Raw genomic sequence first — 19,000 nt, 5'->3', positions numbered from 1 at the left:
TGGTTATAAATATCAAGGTAGTATCATACTATTTGAGAATGTAAATAATGTAAATATTGTAATTAGGGTTATTGACATTATTATCAATAATATTTTATTGTTCCTTATTATTTTCTCCTATTCCTTTAACCTAAATTCCCAAATTTCAACATGGTATCAGAGCCATGGTATCCACCTTGAAACATAATTCCGCTGCAATTTTCCCCGAGATTTAACTCTCAATTATTCTTCATTTTACTTACCTTTTTGTTCATATATGCTTTACTTAACCTTTTTTTCATATAAACTCTAGCCGTCATTGAAATTTCTTTTTATTTTGTTACCCGTTTGTGATTCTTTACTCTTCGGGTCCCCGTTACCTTTAATCATGTTACCCGTTTGTGATTCTTTAATCCACAGGTCCCTGCTACCTTTAATCTCGTTACCCGTTTGTGATTATTTAATCCGCGGGCCCCCTTTACCTTTAATCCCGTTACCCGTTTGTGATTCTTTAATCCGCGGGTCCCGTTACCTTTAACCACAGTTACCCGTTTGTGATTCTTTAATCCGCGGGCCCCCGTTTGTGATATTTCAATCCGCGGGTATTTTTACTTAATTTGATATGGATTCATCTCTTCAGCCGCTCCTCTACTGCTTCTTTGGTTGCTGCTCTTCGTTGGCTTGCTATCAATGGATTTAATTTTTTTTCAGGGTTAATTTTGTAACAAGCTTAAAGCTTAGTAAGCTTTAGCTTAAGGGGGAGTGTTAGAATAGAAAATATTATAATATTATTTGTTGAGAAAATATCTCGATTTGGTTTGTTTATTCTTAGCCCTATAATAAAGGGATTTAGTTTAGATTTAAATTTATTCACTTGGTTATAAATACCAATGTAGTATCATACTATTTGAGAATGTAAATAATGTAAATATTGTAATTAGGGTTATTGACATTATTATCAATAATATTTTATTGTTCCTTATTATTTTCTCCTATTCCCTAATTTCCCTAATTTAATGTAAATAATGTAAATATTGTAACCTAAATTCCCTAATTTCAATAGTAACTTTTACCGTATCACCTACGCACATCAAATTCAGTGACTTGGTTGTTCTTGGACCAACATTGAACGCAATATACATTGGATCTCCTGGCCTTGACATTGACATTGACATTTCCATGTACCAGTCTCTGACACTTGCTCTTGGTTCAGTAACTTGTATTCTCGATACTTTGTTATAGGTAACCATTTCATTGGATATTGGAAAAATCATGGTGTTTTCCTCAACAAATTCAACTGTCTCCAGAGATGTGCACTCAACAACATACAATCTCGTAAGGGATGGTACAAGATTGGGGAGAGACGTAAGCCTCTTGCAGTTCTTCAATGAAAGATATTCCAGACATGAAAGATGCTTGATGCTAGCAGGCAAGCTTTCAATATTACAATCATATAGAGACAATCTCCTTAGAGATGAAAAGACGTTGATATTGTTTACAAGTTCACCAAAATAACAATAGTAATCCTGAATTTGTCGTGCTAAATACCGCAGATCATGCAGTGGCTGGGAACTTCTACCAACAAGGCCAAAACTAACAATTACTTCGGCACAATTACCATAGCAGTTGTGTTGCATTTGAAGTTCAACAACATTTGTGGCACAAGAAATTGATGGGATGGATTTCCCAAATTGTCCTTCGGGATACCCTGAAATCCTTTCTTTTAATGACAATTCAAGTCCCTTGTCACGAGGAACAGCATATTGGCGAATAAGGGCATAACTGGTTGGAGTTTTGTTGCCTTCAAACTCCTGATATGCTCTCTTACCTTCTCGGATAACTTCTTCGCTTGAACATTGCATAGTGTCTAACGGAGCATACAATGGTCGAACTCCGCAATGTTTCACAACAAGTCCTGAACTACCAGGCCGGACAAAAAACTCAAAGGAGATCTTATCTGAAGAACCGCTCCCATTTACAACGTTTAAAATCTGGTCATACCACAGCCATACCTGATCTGATTTGGAATCAGTAGAAGAAGACTTTATAATGCATGTTCCAGCATAATTTCCCCCAACATAGCATCTACACCCTGCCACATAACCAGTACGACAAATTTTCTTCCTGTTTGAGTCAGATGGTCCAGCAACAAGGCAGAAAGCAAAACCCAATGAAGAAAGTTCAGTTGTTATGCTAGAGGAGTCTGTACTTTTAAGTGTGAACCAATCTGGGACTTCATTTCCTGGTAAAATAATATAAACCGGACGGGAAATATATACCAAATCTTCAGGGTCAAAATTCTTAGAAATTTCCCCGGTTTGACTGTAAGGATCATTACAATCATCAATCGTTGAGGATAGGCTGGCTGCTAGCTGAATTATAATCACAGCTTCTTCCATAATAGCCTGGCACGCAATCTGATTCAATTTCATGCAATTATAGAACTCAAATCTTCCGAAATACTCACGATGACGAATAGACATTTTTTCTTTCTCCTGAATCTGTCTGAAAAATGATAACTTCTTCTGCTTGTCAAATGAATCTTTCAAAACTGTGATCCCTAAGTTGGATACTATTTCTAGGGAAATGCAATTACTTGCATTCAAGTCTTGTAAAAAGAATGGAAGCTCGGGCAAGGAACGGAGCTTCCTACAGTTGCTCACATTGAGATCTCTCAACTGCGAAAGATATTTTATGCTACCAGGCAAGTTCTCAATATTGCTTCCTCTTAATGATAGTTTATTTAATTTTGACAAGAGGCCGAGGTTGTCAGGGAGTTTTGATAAATTTAAACAATTATCTAGACGGAGCGAAGTAATGGACAGTGAGGAATCAAATGTTGCAGGTAATTTCTCAAGTTTTGGGCAGTCGAGAAGCTGGATGCTACAATCTAAACCAATAACTAATGAAGGCAGTTCTTCAATTGCCGTGTCATCTAAGTTCAAAGAGTCCAATTTCTCTGAAATAACTGAATATTTTACAAGTCTTGAGCATCCTCTGAGATTGAGCCATGTAAGAGATCTAGACTGCTTCTCACTTTGAATGTAACGAAGCTCTTTACAGCCTCTCAGATTTAGTGCAAAAAGACTATCAAGTGACAAAATGGATGAAGGAACATGCAACAAACTTGTACAATCATCAAGATGCACTTCTTCAAGCTTTGAAGCCAAAGACATATCTGGGAGCTCAATCAGGTGCTTGCAACCACCAAGGTTCAATAACTTCAAATTCACAAGATCCTGTATTATAAGAAAGAAAAATGTATTTGCAAATTGTGGATTTCTATAATCAATTCTTTGTATGTATATAGCTTACAAAGTTACAAGTTTCAATAAGATACCTGCACTCCATTCCATAGCTTTTCAACAAGGCTATGTTTTAGATCAAGTTCAACAAGCTTCTCTGCACAAAACGATGGAGGCAAGGATTTCAATGGGAAAAAGTCCCATCGGAGATAACTCAATTCATCCGGCAAACACTCAAGACTTCTGGAAAAATGCACATTGGTTCTTCTCTTACCATGTGAAGGAACATGAAAATTCAAAAGCCTTATCTTGTACATTCTGTCAAAAGTTTGAGGCCTTAATGTCACTTCTTTGATTTGAGACATGTCCAACACTATGCTCTCAATACTGTCAGTACCCTGGCAAATAAAAGCAATATACAAATTCAGAAAGTAAAAACATAATGACAGGCAGATTATTTTATTACCATCTCCACATATTTAGAAAAATAGACTAAGCAAATTGATCCATACCGTGTTGTACTTGAGGACATCATAAATTTCTTTAGGATCCCACAATCGACTTCGTTTTCCAGGCTCTTTCATAGATTCTTCACGAACTATTTGCCAACCCATCTCTTGTATCAGATCATGCACCTCTACCTCGTTGCCATTGGAAATGGTTACAAGAGACTTATCTTCAAGGCTTCTCATCCCAATTTCGGTAGAAAAACCGCAGCCGTCTAATATTCTTGTTATACTGCATTTCGTTTTTCCTTTCAAACAGCAGGCAATATCTAAAAATATATTCTGCTCTTCTGGGTCTAATCCTTCATAACTCAATCTTAACACATCATAAATTTCAGCCTTGGGAATTTTCTTCAGTTTCTCCAGTGCACTCTCCCATTCTTTTGGTCGTTTGGCACAAAGATTGGAACCCAGAACTTTAAGAGCAAGAGGATTGCCCTTAGCATAATCTACTGCCCTGTCTGACAAGTGTTGGTATTCCCTCATTGGATGGTCTTGTTGAAAGGCCTTCAAGCTAAAAAGCTTTAGTGATTCATGAGAATTCAATACCTTCACTTGGTATAATTCATCAACACCACTGTTAAACACTTCTTTATTTCTGGTCGTCACTATGATTCGACTACCAGGTCCAAACCAATCTTTCTCGCCAACAAGATATTCTATTTGTTTGGAATCACTTATGTCATCGAGAACAATGAGAAGCTTTTTACATTGAAGCCTTCCTACAACAAAAGTGGAACTTATAGTAGGGGTGCTAATATCCAAGTTTTGGTTCCCTAATACACCAGCCAGAAGTTTAGTCCGTAACTCGTTTTCTCTAGAATATTTCCATTTTTCCCTCACATTGGCAGCGAAGTAGCATCCGTCGTATTGAGAAGAGACTTTTGTATATATAGCCTCTGCAATGGTTGTCTTGCCTATACCACCCATACCCCAAATACCAATAATCCGTACATCAGCTGATCCAGTGCATAACAATGATTCGACATGTGCCATGTGTCGAGTAATTCCTACAAGCCCCTTCTTTGGAACATGTGGGCTTATACATTTCAACTTATCTAATATATCTTCAACAATTTTTTCCACTAGGTCAGCCTCCAGCCTAGATGTAAAAGAAAATTTGCAAAATATTAATAGGCATATATGTAAAATCAAACACCCACCATACTCCGCCGTATGATCGTACTTCAGTTTGTACTCGTGCATGTTGAAAATTATATGATGCACATTTCTAGATATTTCTAGAATTACATTAGTAATTTATAGAATAACAAAGTAATGATGTGCATGTCTAGAATTTTCTAGATACTTTAGTAGTGCATAGAATAAATTAATAACTAGTTTTCTATTAGGAAATGTCATGATAATTCAAGAATGTAGTATCTGGAATATACCTCTCACACCTATAAATAGGTAAAGCTATGTACAATTGTATTCAATCCTTTGATATGGAATGACAATAACATTGAGGGCTTCACCACACTATATGCATGTCTCCACTTACAATAAGTTAACGAATTTGGATCCTCTCCTTACAGAGTCTCTACATCAGTTTCTCAACCATGTATTCTCTAACAATATTAGTATTTATATGGTTGAGAGACTGATGTAGAGACTTTGTAAGGAGAGAATCCGGATCCTAAGTTAACTACTCATATGTTTCCTCTTGTCTCGTGTTACTAAATACTCCAATACTAGATCGCACACTACTTGCTACTATCTTCCAACTATCAACTAAAGTCTTCTACACTATCCAACTACATTCTAAACTAACAACTACTACCTGTACTACTAACAGTGCCATATATTTTCATACTCAAATAGGGCAAGAAATCAAAATAAATATTGTTGCTAGTCTATTGTTTTTCTTTCAGAAACAGAAATTTACCTAATATTTGAGGAATCCCATCCTGCTGAGTTGGCTGCTTGATGCAGAGCAGTTCTCCACTTTTGTACCTTGAATAGATTATCCTTGAAACGCTGTTCGTGTTTGGTAAATGCATCTTCATAAGTTCCCCTCTGGTGTCTTACATGAGATGGGTCAATATGATAGAAAACAGGTATGACAATAAGTTTTTTGTTCTCATTGCATTCAATGATCTTCGCAAGTTCATCTAAACACCATGCAGAAGAAGCATAATCCTGCGAGAAAATTGTTACGCAAATCTTTGAGCTTTCGATAGCTGAAAAAAGCGTCGGTGAGATACTATCTCCTCTCTCAATTTCCTCGTCATCAATGAATGTGTGGACATTTTTTCTAACCAAGGCAGCATAAAGATGGCTTGTAAAATTGCATCGAGTATCTTCCCCTCTAAAGTTGAGAAAAACATCATGTTTTGAGTTTGACTGAGAAGCACCAAAAGTTGATGAAGAACCCATTTAAACACCAACAGATATCTGGTTACCAATAGATTTGTTATGATTATAAATAAACAAGAATCGAATCGAAAAAAATAAATAAAATAGAGCCAGTTCAAAATGAAAAATAAGATATAACCAGTAACAAAATCATACTAGTATTCTTTGCACTTTAAGTTTAATGTTACTAATAAATAACTGATAATCTACAACTTTAAGTCATTGAAGGGTCATGTTGTGAATTCTGATCGAAAACCACACCAATAATACTTTTGATGTGTGGGACAAATGAATTGAAGCAACTAAATCAAAATGGATGAGCAATAATCAATAAATCAACAATAAACTATGAAAGCGATAAAGAACACGATGAAAATTGTTTACCCAGTTCAGTCAAAACCGACCTACTCTGGGGGAGAGAGAGACCCTCCAATCCACTATCAAACTTCCTTCTTGATTACAAAGATTCATTACAAAAGAGTTACAAGAATTAGACTTCAACCCTAATTCTACCCTTTTCCCAAATCTCTTCCCGTGACCAAGAGATTTCAATGATAAGTGATTACAAGGTGTTAGAAACACTTCCCCAACCCTAGAATATACCCAAAAGGAACCCCTTTTGATCCTAGATTGATGTTGGATGAAGAAACCCTAATTTCTCCTCACATAATACCAGAAAAACGTGACATATATATAAGCCTGCGAAATTTTCGCCTGAGGCACGGGTTTTTTCGCCCGGGGCGAAAAGAAAAACAGAGAGCCCCCTTTTCCTGCTTCAAATTTCGCCCGGGGCACGAGTTTTTTCGCCCGGGGCGAAAAAAACAGCATGGAGTGTTTTTTCCACGTTTTCAAGGCAATTCCCAACAATCTCCACCTTGCCTTTAAAACGATGGTGATGCCAACTTCCCATCAACCACCGTGCTGCTCTCTCCACTTGTTTACACCATACCCTCTTCGGCCCCCGGAGTCTACCTCTCCGTACTCCCGAAAAATGCATGCCTCCAATTGCCCTTGGATTTTTAGGACAATACACAAGCTAAACCATACCCTCTTCAAACCCCGGATTGTAGCTTTCCGTACTCTTGAAGATATGCTTGCCTCCAACCAACCTTGGAATTTTTAGGTGGTTTCACAAGCTGCAACCTCAAACTCTCCTTGTGTCCAACTACCTCCAGCAGTCTAGCAAGTTACCAAGCTTGATCACCGTTGCTTCCACACAAGGTCTCCATAGCCATACCACTTTGGTATACCTCCACCTCAAACCGAGATTCCTCCACCAAAGCCTTAAACCGGTATATCCACTATGTCTTCCACCTTGTAACTGAGTATTCTTACCACCGCCTCTCCAGGCTGATGTTGAGTATTATTCCACCGCCTCTCCAGGCTGATGTTGAGTATTATTCCACCGCCTCTCCAGGCTGACCTTCATCGCAATCTCCATTAGCTTTTTACCTCCGAGGCACCGGATAACAACACGCCATGTTTTATCCATCATCCCGAACCTTAAAATTGCTCTTGATCCCATCTTCACTTTCCACAATTCCAAATTGAATCCAGAAAGTCCCTCAATAATCCATTTTGAACTCATGGTACTTAATCCGTTTAACCCTTTGCCCCACGATGGGCGCCAATTGTTGTGAATTCTGATTGAAAACCACACCAATAATACTTTTGATGTGTGGGACAAATGAATTGAAGCAACCAAATCAAAATGGATGAGCAATAATCAATAAATCAACAATAAACTATGAAAGCGATAAAGAACACGATGAAAACTGTTTACCCAGTTCAGTCAAAACCGACCTTCTCTGGGGGAGAGAGACCCTCCAATCCACTATCAAACTTCCTTCTTGATTACAAAGATTCATTACAAAAGAGTTACAAGAATTAGACTTCAACCCTAATTCTACCCTTTTCCCAAATCTCTTCCCGTGACCAAGAGATTTCAATGATAAGTGATTACAAGGTGTTAGAAACACTTCCCCAACCCTAGAATATACCCAAAAGGAACCCCTTTTGATCCTAGATTGATGTTGGATGAAGAAACCCTAATTTCTCCTCACATAATACCAGAAAAACGTGACATATATATAAGCCTGCGAAATTTTCGCCTGAGGCACGGGTTTTTTCGCCCGGGGCGAAAAGAAAAACAGAGAGCCCCCTTTTCCTGCTTCAAATTTCGCCCGGGGCACGAGTTTTTTCGCCCGGGGCGAAAAAAACAGCATGGAGTGTTTTTTCCACGTTTTCAAGGCAATTCCCAACAGGTCATGATAGAGAGATCAAGTTATTCTAAGAAAAACATAAAGAAAAGATAAACTAAGAGTCCATTTGATCTGCAAGATGTAAGTAATGGAAAAAACTGTACATGACAAATTAAGGTATTGAAAGTATTAAACAAATTTTGTCACAAAAAGTTATTTTGGTATCTTAGAAAAGTTGTGCAAAGGACAAAAAGTTGTCCACCGGTTCAGTAGGGGACAAAAATTTCAGTTTTTGTCTAGTCCCTTGCTTCCTAGTTTGTCCAGTCTCAGGAACAACTTTAAAATCAAACCCAGCACAACTAAAACTGTTTTTAGCAGATCGAACGCACCCTAAGATAGATAAAATAAGAAAATTTCATTTGATTTCATTCATTTCTTAAAGTGTGGCAAAACACTACATCTAGCCTTAATGGATAATAACTTAAATGGGGTTAAAGCTAATCTAAACAACCTAATATAATAAATGTTCAAATCACAATGTAAATTATACTTCTAAATTATTCTAGCTTAACTCCCTATCAGGTCAACAATTGAAATTTCTTATTTAAATGGGAAAAAACCATTAACACTATGAATTGAAATCAACTTTTGTGGAACTGAATTGGCAAAACAAACCTGAAAGTGTCTTGCAAAAAACGCAAAAGAAATTAAAATGTGAGTGACTTTGCAACTTGAACGGTTATAAGTTGAAGATTTATTTATCCATCGTGATTTGTAGCTCAATAATTGAAAGAAAAAATAAAAGAAAGCGTGTGGAGAAGGCGCGTTCCTATGAAGCTCACATTCATAGCACTGACTGACTTCAGAAAGGAAAGGAGGACCGGGTTTACAAATGCATTTAGCACAGGAAAGTAAAATATTTTTTCACCATGGTTACATTTTTACTATTATTATATTATATTATAGATTCATGTAAAACTATAGATTTTAGGTGGAATGTATGTCTTTTATGTTTAACATTTGTAAAAGTTAGATATTAGGTTATTTAAGTTCACTTTTTATATGTCAAAAAAAAAAGTTTATTTTTTAATAACAAATTATGTTATTTAAGTTTTTAACTTGGAATAATGCTAGCAACATACTCCAACACACTCTCTTTTATTGGTTGAAATTCACATGGGTCCCATAAAAAAATGTGGACCCATATAACTTTTATGGGATCCATGTAAATTTTAACCAATAAAAGAGAGTGTGTTAGAGTGTGTTTGTTATTGGAGTGTGTTGCTAGCACTCCTCTTTTAATTTGTTCTATTTTTTTTCAAGTGTTCTAGTTAATATATGTTAGCTTTTTGTATTGTTGTCGTTAACGTTAACTTCCATTATGGCACGTATTTTCAATAAAAAAAATGCACATATATTGAAGGAGATTAAGTGGAAAGCAGTGTTTTAAAAACCGAACCGGACCGGACGGTTGAACCGGTTGAACCGGGAACCGGAGGGGTCACCGGTCTGGTTCAGTTGTTGGATCGGTCATGTTATTGACCCAGCAGAAACCGGAAAAAACCGGGAAAACCGGGAAAACCGGCGAACCGGCAGTTTTGTAAAACCGCCGGTTTAAATGCTTGCACTTTTTTTTTTTCGTCTTCTTTTCTTTCACTGATTCAAAACGACGTGGTTTGGATGTTTCTTTAAGAAAAAAAATAGATGAAAGTAGAAGCGAGAGCATAGAATAGAGAAACTAGAGGAGAATAGTCGTCTCAGTCGGATTCGGATTCGAAAAACACCAAAACTAGAGAACCACCGATGACAAGATTCGAAGCCCAAGAACATGCTCGGGTTCTTCGAGTGCGGGTTGCTCTGAATGGTGAGTGGGTGCACGAGGGTTTCATAGAGAGATCGTGAGAAAAAGATGTAGATCTAGATCTAGGGAAAAAATTTCAGGTTGAGAAGAAAAGACAATAATTATGCCATGCATAACTCTCAAGAAGAAGAAGACTCAAGATAAGTGAATGAAAATATTGATAATTATTGATTATTCTAGTAACGAGTAACATTTGTGGGAAACTGATATTGAATTTCAACGTGTCTTGAAAATATAACTATATATTCCTAAGTGGGTCTTTTTGTGGGTTCCAAGACATGTCCAATAGATTCTTTTTTGTTGACAGAAGAATAGGTAACTATGAGTTGGCAACAACTTGCTACAGTATCATGTTTGCTTTTATTAATTTTTTTTTTCCAATAGTTGTTGGTTGAACAAAGCTAATGTAGTAAGACATGTTAAGGCATATATTATATATTTAAAGACCGAGTTATCTGATTCGACCGGTTTAATAACTAAATAGTTTTATTATAGAGGCCGGTTCATTCCATCGGTTTAATCCGATTTAATCCGGTTTGTCATGCGGTTCGACCAGTGACCCAGTGGTTCGACCAATGAACCAATGAACCAGTACCCTCACCGGTTCGATGCCCGGTCCGGTTTTTAAAACACTGGTGGAAAGGTAATGGTGCAATAAAATTGTGAAATAAAGGATAACGTAAAAGATTCTATTAAAAACATATACACTTAAAGGACAATTTGGTCTAGATTCTATTATAGCAAATGCAAATATGTATCATCTAAATAGTTGTACACACTCCGACCTAGATTTGCTGCGGTAAATATTAACACAGTTTTTCACTGTTTTGAATCACAACTATTAATTTTTTATCGGACAGCTAAAAAAACTCAGAACGTATTTTTCAAACTTTTTACACTAAAAAAAATTTGAAACTTTTTTTTTCACTGTATTTTTTGAAATGTTTATGCATGGCCCAAAATAGAATTTTATGCAGATAGAATTGATTTTTTTGTCTCATAAGTCCTACCTCAACTGACAAAAAAATGTCATTAGGCCGGACATCATGACCCGGTTTCGAATCCTGGCAAAAAAATGCCGAAATTATTAGGCCGGACATTATGACCCGGGTTCGAACCCGGGATCTCACAATTATATGTGAATTTAATTTCATTGGATTATCACTTCATGTAAGACGAGAAGAAAAATAAAATCGATCCTTTTTTGCCGCTAAAGAATTATATGCGTGTGTGGATTTTTCCCTTTGCCCATATGTTGACCCGCTGGACATTTAAATGTAATGTTGAATCCCATCATTTTTTAGCCCAATGACAACCTCCCTGCTATTTGCACCCTCTTCTCAGTTCTCACTAAAATATTTTTATTAAGTAGTTAGTGGTTAAAATTTTACTTTTTAAAATGAATAACTTGAAGTACAGGATTCTAACTCTGATCTCTACATATTATATGCAATGTTCCTTCCAACTGATCTATAGACTATACTCATAGGGATCCAATTTAATTTTTTACACATAAATAACTATTCACCAATTGTTCCTTTAATTTATGTGTCTATGATGATAGGTCATGCTTTCCATTCTTTTCTAAATCCACATTCACATATCTGCTTTAGCTTTGAAGATATAAATTAAAGAACATACCAGAGTGTCTCTTGTCACATAGCTTAATCTTTTCACACGCATTTGTTTACACTTTACAAAAATCAATTCTTTAATATAAATTAGAAACACTTTGATCAAACACTAAAGCAATCGGAAAAAGAAGCCTTACCTCCAGCCTCCAAATTCACAATTATTAGAAGATTAAATATTAATTTATTCTCCAATATATTAATACTCAATTTGTAGAACAGTCCCATTACTTGTTGTGTACCAAATATATTACTTAGAAAAAATGAACGTATCTTGTTGTGTTTAACTCGGATTTGAGTTCAGTGCAGTCAGGAATTTAGTGACTGCAGTGCAGTCGGCCATGTCCAGTCCGTCTGATCAAGATCTGACGGTCCAAAGTTTAAAATCAGATTTTATAATTAAAATCTGATCTTAAAATCTGAGCCGTCTGTTCTTGATCGGACGGTCCAGATTTACTGACTGCGTGCAGTCAACTGCACATAATCCAAATTCGTTTAACTCACTTATATAACTGTTCTTGATCCAAAAGTGAATGATTTCCAAGACTCCGGCCCTTCACAACCGAACATCATTATTTACTTAATTTCAAATGCATCTTCAATAATTATCAACTTAATGTCAAAATAGATCATTTTAAATATGATATTATATTATCAATAGAGGAACAATGAGATTAACATTTTGGAATATCATGTATATGTAAAATTCTAATATGTACCATCGGCCATGAATTAGTACTTAAAAATTTTAAAAATTTAATTGATGATATATGTGTTGTTTGGAAATATAAGTTAATGGATATTCTTATTTTTACAATTGAAATATCGACTTAATTAACATATGTTTAATTAAAAAAAAAAAAGATGTAACTTGTATTAAACTAAAGTCAATCATGTTATTGTTTTAGCTAGTAAAGAGGAGAAAAATCATAATTTTTTACTTATAAAAAGTATTATTGACTATCATTAAAATTTTTTAATAATTTTAACCATAACCCTACATTAGACCACTTATAAAGATGGTTCACGGTATCATTCACTAGAATATAATCCTATAATTTCAAGGATCAAATTGACTATCTACTCATTAATTAGAGGTTTTATGAAAGAAGAGAAGATAGAAAACAAAAAGCAGTTACTTTAGTTGGCACATAAAGCAATCCCACTGGCCACTACTTCTGTTCCAACTTTTTCCTATGACCAAGTTTAGCATATCCTTTACCTCCTTAACGACCAAGGAATTATCATGAACTTATTATATTAAAATTAAACCTCTACATATATGGTCCATACCTATTATTAGTAGTGTTATTTTCAAACACAAATAAGAACAAAAACAAAGAAGTGAAGTTAGAAACTAAAATCATAGAGATATGGGAGCTGATTGGGGACCAGTAATTGTTGCTGTTGCTTTGTTCATTCTCTTATCACCAGGATTGCTATTTCAATTTCCATCAAGGTTTAGGTGTGTGGAATTTGGTAACATGAGCACTAGTGGAATTTCTATTTTGGTTCATGCTGTCATATATTTTTGTATACTTACTATCTTAATTGTTGCTGTTGGTATTCATATACACTTTAATTGAATCCAAATTTACTTTGTTTTTCTTAGACATGACAAACATGCCATAAGTATTTTTGTGTTTTCATTGTTGTTGTATGACAAAAAATATGGTTGCTTTTAATATGGACGTACTAGTTTGTGGTCGAACACGTCAAATCAATAGTTGGATAGTTCAGTTCTATTAAATCTCATTCTTCTTCCCTCTCCTTCCTTGCCCCACTCCACCACCACGAGCAACCTACGTACGCTCACATAAAACACTTTTACGATGGATTCCGGTGTGGTTGTGGTTGATCTTACATAAATCCAATTCCAGTTGAGAAACTAAAACAAATTTAAATTACTCCCCTCAATTGTGCGAGTTGATTTTTGGCGTTTTCATTTTAATTTTAAAGAAAAATCCTGTTGTTGGCTATGTAAAATTTTTGAAACTCAGAGAGCAATCTCCATGAACATGTTGAGAGAGAAGTTCTATATGATCAAAGTATATGATTCATTGAATGAATTGAATTTGTACATGAAGTTGCCATATATACAATCTAACCAATGTCACGTCATCATAATCGTCTAACTAACTTGATGCAACTGAAATGTAAGTGAAACGAAATGAAATACATTGAGCAACTAAAACTAGTATGATCGCTAACTAGCTTAAGTAGCTTGTTTCACAAGTAAATTGAAATTGTCACTCTTCTTCACTTGACTCGGTGATTTCAAATTGCGGTATTCTTCTGCAATTTTGGCCGTAATATGGCTGTTATGAGTGCATTGCAACTACATCAGAAATCGTATTAGACAATTTTGGTAATGTTCACTTAAATCTTCTCACAAAAAATAAAAATGTCATATGCCCAAATCCCAATTTGCTTCAAATCTAATTAAAAGTCTAACCTTTACTAATATCTCAATGTTTATTTAAATGTTGAGATATTGGTTACATGAATTTAAATCCCAATAACGGCATATCTACAATTTAAATCTATGAGCACCCCATATATATGACTCATTACTCCCTACCAAGCAGCGAGGGTCATCTCAAGAAGTTCTCCGTATAAATGTCACACACATACCTGATAACAGGAAGAGAGTCATTCCTCTTTACTCCTTCCGTCCCAATTTAATTGACACAATTGATTATTTCACGCACTACTAAAAAAAAATCAAATCAGGACGGAATCATTTTCTGTCGCAAAATAATGAAATTGGGACGGAATTTGCGACAACATTCTGTCCCAAGCATTTTTCTTAAAAAATAAAAGTTTAATGTTTGTTATTCATACTTGATTAGCATATATTTATTTTTATTAATTAATAATTATATTTAATTATAAGAAAATTAATTTAATAGAAAAGACACTTATAAATTGAGACGGAAATTTTAAATCTGTCACTAATTTTGGGACGGATTAAGAGGATTTGTAAATAAAATTAAACGTTTTTCGTCTTAAATTCCGACCCAAAATTGTGACAGTTAAATATTCCGTCCCGAACAATTTGCGACGAGCGAATTGCGACGGAATATTTTTGTCACAAATTCCGTCCCAAAAGTATATTGTGACGGAATTTATGAATATTGAGTGACGGATTTTTCCGTCCCGAATTGATTTTTTTTCTAGTAGTGACGCATGCCGATGCATAACTTTGACGATTAATATTTTTAATTGTATAATAGTAAAAATTATAAAAATTTGATATTTTGAAAATAGTCATCGAGACGAATCAAACATCTTATATGCTAATATTTATTTTTGTTTATTAGTAGAAAAATAAGGTCAAAACGACATGTGTGAATAGTACACAACAGTCAAATGTATCAATCAAATTGGGACGGAGGGAGTAGCTTGTTTATTTTGTTTGTGATTATTATTATTATTATTATTATTATTATTATTATGTTCCTCTTTAGTTTGGGGTTGCCATTAAATTTACTCCAAATATCATATTATTGACGTGACTCTAACAAATTCACAGCACATAAGAATAAAGCTACAAAAAGAATACTTAAAATAAAGTCATCCTCAATCATCTGGATTGAGTGCAAAATATTATGAACAGAAAATAAAAAATATGTTATAAACATGTTATAATATGAAAGCTTCCTTAAAAGAAAAAATGTTATATGAAAGCTTCATATAAACAATTAAATACTTATTACAAGTATACTCACCAATTAAGGATCCATTCCTTAAACTTTTGTGTCTATGATGATAGGTCATGCTTTCCATTCTTTTCTAAATTCACATTCACATATGTGCTTTAGCTTTGAGCTAGCATATAAATTAAGGATCTTACCAGAGTGTCTCGTGTCATACGCATTTTCTTTCTATACTTTTCAAAAAGAAATCCATAGTTTATTAAATAAATTAAAATTATAACCACTTTGATCAAACAGTAAAGCAATCGGAAAAAAAGGGACCTACCTCTAGGCTCTTCAAATGAATATATATATATATATATATATATATATATATATATATATATATATATATATATATATATATATATATATATATATATATATATATATATATATATATATATATATATATATGTATATGTATATATATTTGCTTCTTTTACTATTTGGGCAATCGGAAACAGTCATATGTGGGCTCAAATTATTAATAAAATTAACTTAAGGACGAACTATTAAGAAAAATGTGAATTCGAATTTTGAGTAGAACAACTTTTGACAAGAGTCAGATTTTACTTACTTTCTGACCGAATTTTGAACTTCTAAAGTCCTTTCTCTAAGAACAAAGTATCGACTCCAAAATAATAATTTAAGGGAGTACAACAGATACTCATTGTTAGAGGTTTTATTTCATGAACCATTAGAAGTTTATGAGGAGAAAAAGGAAAGAAAAAGAAAAGCAAGTTCCTTTGGCTTGGGTGGCACAAAAAGCAATATCCTACTGACCACTATACCATAAAATTTGACATACCTTTCTTCTCTTGTAAACCATTGTCTTTCCTCTCACCAAGTTTAGCATAACCTTTACCTCCTTAACGACCAAGTAATTCATCTTCTACTTATTACCAAACTTCTGAACATATACTCCATACTTTAGTTTTGTTATTTTCAAACACAAGAAATAAACACAGAAAAAAAAAAAAAAAAAAAAAAAAAAGTAGTGAAGTGAGAGACTAAAAACAAAGATATGGGAGCTGATTGGGGACCAGTGATTGTTGCTGTTGCTTTGTTCATTCTCTTATCACCAGGATTACTCTTCCAATTTCCAGCAAGGGTTAGAGTGATGGAATTTGGTAACATGAGTACTAGTGGAATTTCTATTTTAATTCATGCTATTATATATTTTTGTATACTTACTATACTAGTCATTGCAATTGGTATTCATGTACATTTTAATTAAATCCAAATTTATTTTGGTTTAGACATCACAAACATGCCATAAGTATGTTTGTGTTTACATTTTTTGTGTTTTAATTTTTCTTTTATGTTTTTTACATGGGTTTCTTCAATGATGATGTAACAATGTTGATTTATTGTTCAAAGTGAAAAAGGAAATGTAACTAAAGGAAAAATATTATATATCTTTTTTTTTTTTTGAAAAATATTATATATCTTTTGTTGCAACATAATTTTAGTTTATTTTTTGTCAAGCTTTGTTATGTATAGTTTTTTTTTTTTTTTACAATGGAGCAGAGGATCGAACTCACGATGTTATGTATAGATTTTTGTTACATTAACTTTGACTTGTAACTACTAACAATCTTTTCCTTGATTGAAAATAATACATATTAAAAAATTTCACATCGCTTAGATTTATAAAGATTGCCTTAAAATTTGTCTCTTTGCAAGATTTTTTTGTTTTTAAAGAAGATCTTAAGAAATCTTGTAATGGTATATGATGATCATTTTGAAAAATTCACAAATACATTACTCAACTGAAATACTTTCAACGAAAGCAATTGTGTAATTAAATATAATATTTTACAACCATTTTATTGATTACAATAAGTATTTAAAAAAAAAAGTATTTAGAAGAGACAGGTTGCAATAGACTGAGAAGCACTATAAAGTCAATTATCCATAAGAATAAAAAATGACTCAGGAAGGATGTTCATAAACTAGTTGTTGTCATACCAAGACTGCTTTTGAAGATAGTCAATTACGCTCTTGTCCACTTGAAATGCTTTGGTAAGAACCTCATCAGAAATAGATGGATTAGATTTAAACAAAGCATTTGCAATAGTGATAACTCCTGGATTTTGACTGCTGAGTCCAGCAATGGCAACGGCGTTGCCATATCCAATATTGAGTTGAAAATGAATGAGACCAATTGGAAACACAAATACATCACCCTTGTTGAGAACTTTGGTGAAAAGACGATTTTTGTCTTGATTAGACGTCACAAATCCAACATAAAGAGTTCCTTCTACGACTATAAGGATCTCTGTGCCTCGAGGATGAATGTGGGGTGGGTTTAAACCCTTAGGCGCAAAATCAACACGAGCCAAAGATATTCCAAGTGTGTTAAGCCCGAATAGTTGGTCTACAGCAACTGGAGTTACTTGAGAGCCCAGGGCATTTGAGGTATTCCCTTGTTCGATATGCTTGAAAAAATCTTCAGCTTTAACCAGCGCAGGGTCTTTACAGAATTTTCCATTCACAAATACTGCAAATCAAGATCATAGGTTAATTTATTATATGAAATAAAAATAATTTTCTTTAACATGACCTAGCTATATATCCAAACCAAACTTAAAATTTTAGTAAAACTCAACTTATAAAGGAGAATATACATACCTCCATCTTTGGGGTCATTGATTGCAACACAAAAGTCTTGGAGAGGGCTGGGGTCATAAGCAAGGGCTACAGATGCCAAAGCCAAGATACTAACTAGGAAGTAGAGAACCTTCATTTTGCAACTTACTACTACTATCTTTAATATTGATCTTGATCTTATGTATATAACTTGTGAGTATTGTAATTTGTTGTATGTATTGCTAGCAATATTTATAAGGATGAAACATTGAAGTGGTTTGCATTTGATCTTTTCCGTAATTAATTTTTTATTAAATAATGAACCATTCTTTAACAACTACATGCGTACTTGATCATCTCCATACCAAAGTCAAGAAATTTTTTAGGCATTACCGTGTCCACTTGACATTGAATTTACTACCTATTCTTGTAAATTATGGTATTTTTATAATCTACTCTAAGTTTAGACTTTGTCTTATGTCTCCACTCTCCAGAAGTTATTTTTTAAAACAAATTAAATGTACAAAGACATCATTATAAACAACAAGTATTTAACTTTTGATAACTGCATTTGTTTTTGATAAAATTGAGGATGACTGCATTTTTTTTTATCAGTCCTCTAGTTCTTAAGAGTAGGATGTTCCGGCAATTCAGAGTTCGGCCGCGAGGCTAGAAAAGTCTGGTGTTAAGAATTATTTTCATCAGGAATCGAACTCGATGATGACTGCATTTTAGTGGAGAGGATCTTAACATGTGTTTTAGGATATAGTACTTGTTAACAAATCAAATAAATTGTCTTAAGAAAAGTCAGATTTTATAAATAAATAAATAAATAAAAATTGAATAAACAATTTCGAAATCAATGTTTGTTCTAAGATGACATATTAGCATTTACTTAAAATTAAGCATCGTCCATCTTCAACCGT

At 34.0% G+C, this 19,000-nt stretch overlaps 4 protein-coding genes across 4 annotated transcripts; 2 read left to right on the top strand and 2 right to left on the bottom strand.

Annotated features, from left to right (window-relative positions):
* Positions 1–243: 243 nt before the first annotated feature.
* Positions 244–9,125, bottom strand: LOC123891409 (disease resistance protein RPV1-like). Its single transcript, XM_045941275.1, has 5 exons — positions 8,965–9,125; positions 5,619–6,127; positions 3,737–4,832; positions 3,320–3,622; positions 244–3,218 (listed from the first exon to the last, which is right to left on the bottom strand). Exons 2-5 carry the CDS (start codon positions 6,107–6,109, stop codon positions 993–995), a joined length of 4,116 nt encoding a protein of 1,371 aa, XP_045797231.1. The 5' UTR covers positions 6,110–6,127; positions 8,965–9,125; the 3' UTR covers positions 244–992.
* Positions 9,126–12,967: 3,842 nt separating this feature from the next.
* Positions 12,968–13,396, top strand: LOC123891408. The gene has a single exon (XM_045941274.1). The coding sequence runs from the start codon at positions 13,155–13,157 to the stop codon at positions 13,365–13,367; it is 213 nt and encodes a 70-aa protein (XP_045797230.1). The 5' UTR covers positions 12,968–13,154; the 3' UTR covers positions 13,368–13,396.
* A 2,732-nt stretch (positions 13,397–16,128) lies between these two features.
* Positions 16,129–16,905, top strand: LOC123891407. Its single transcript, XM_045941273.1, has one exon. It carries the CDS (start codon positions 16,507–16,509, stop codon positions 16,717–16,719), a length of 213 nt encoding a protein of 70 aa, XP_045797229.1. The 5' UTR covers positions 16,129–16,506; the 3' UTR covers positions 16,720–16,905.
* A 358-nt stretch (positions 16,906–17,263) lies between these two features.
* Positions 17,264–18,297, bottom strand: LOC123891406 (germin-like protein subfamily 1 member 17). The gene is made up of 2 exons (XM_045941272.1): positions 18,117–18,297; positions 17,264–17,985 (listed from the first exon to the last, which is right to left on the bottom strand). The coding sequence occupies exons 1-2, from the start codon at positions 18,229–18,231 to the stop codon at positions 17,438–17,440; spliced, it is 663 nt and encodes a 220-aa protein (XP_045797228.1). The 5' UTR covers positions 18,232–18,297; the 3' UTR covers positions 17,264–17,437.
* Between the last annotated feature and the right edge of the window lie 703 nt (positions 18,298–19,000).

Source organism: Trifolium pratense, linkage group LG6 (genome assembly GCF_020283565.1).
Source record: "Trifolium pratense cultivar HEN17-A07 linkage group LG6, ARS_RC_1.1, whole genome shotgun sequence".
In the NCBI taxonomy this organism is placed as follows: Eukaryota; Viridiplantae; Streptophyta; class Magnoliopsida; order Fabales; family Fabaceae; genus Trifolium; species Trifolium pratense.
This window is presented reverse-complemented; position numbering and strand designations above follow the sequence as displayed.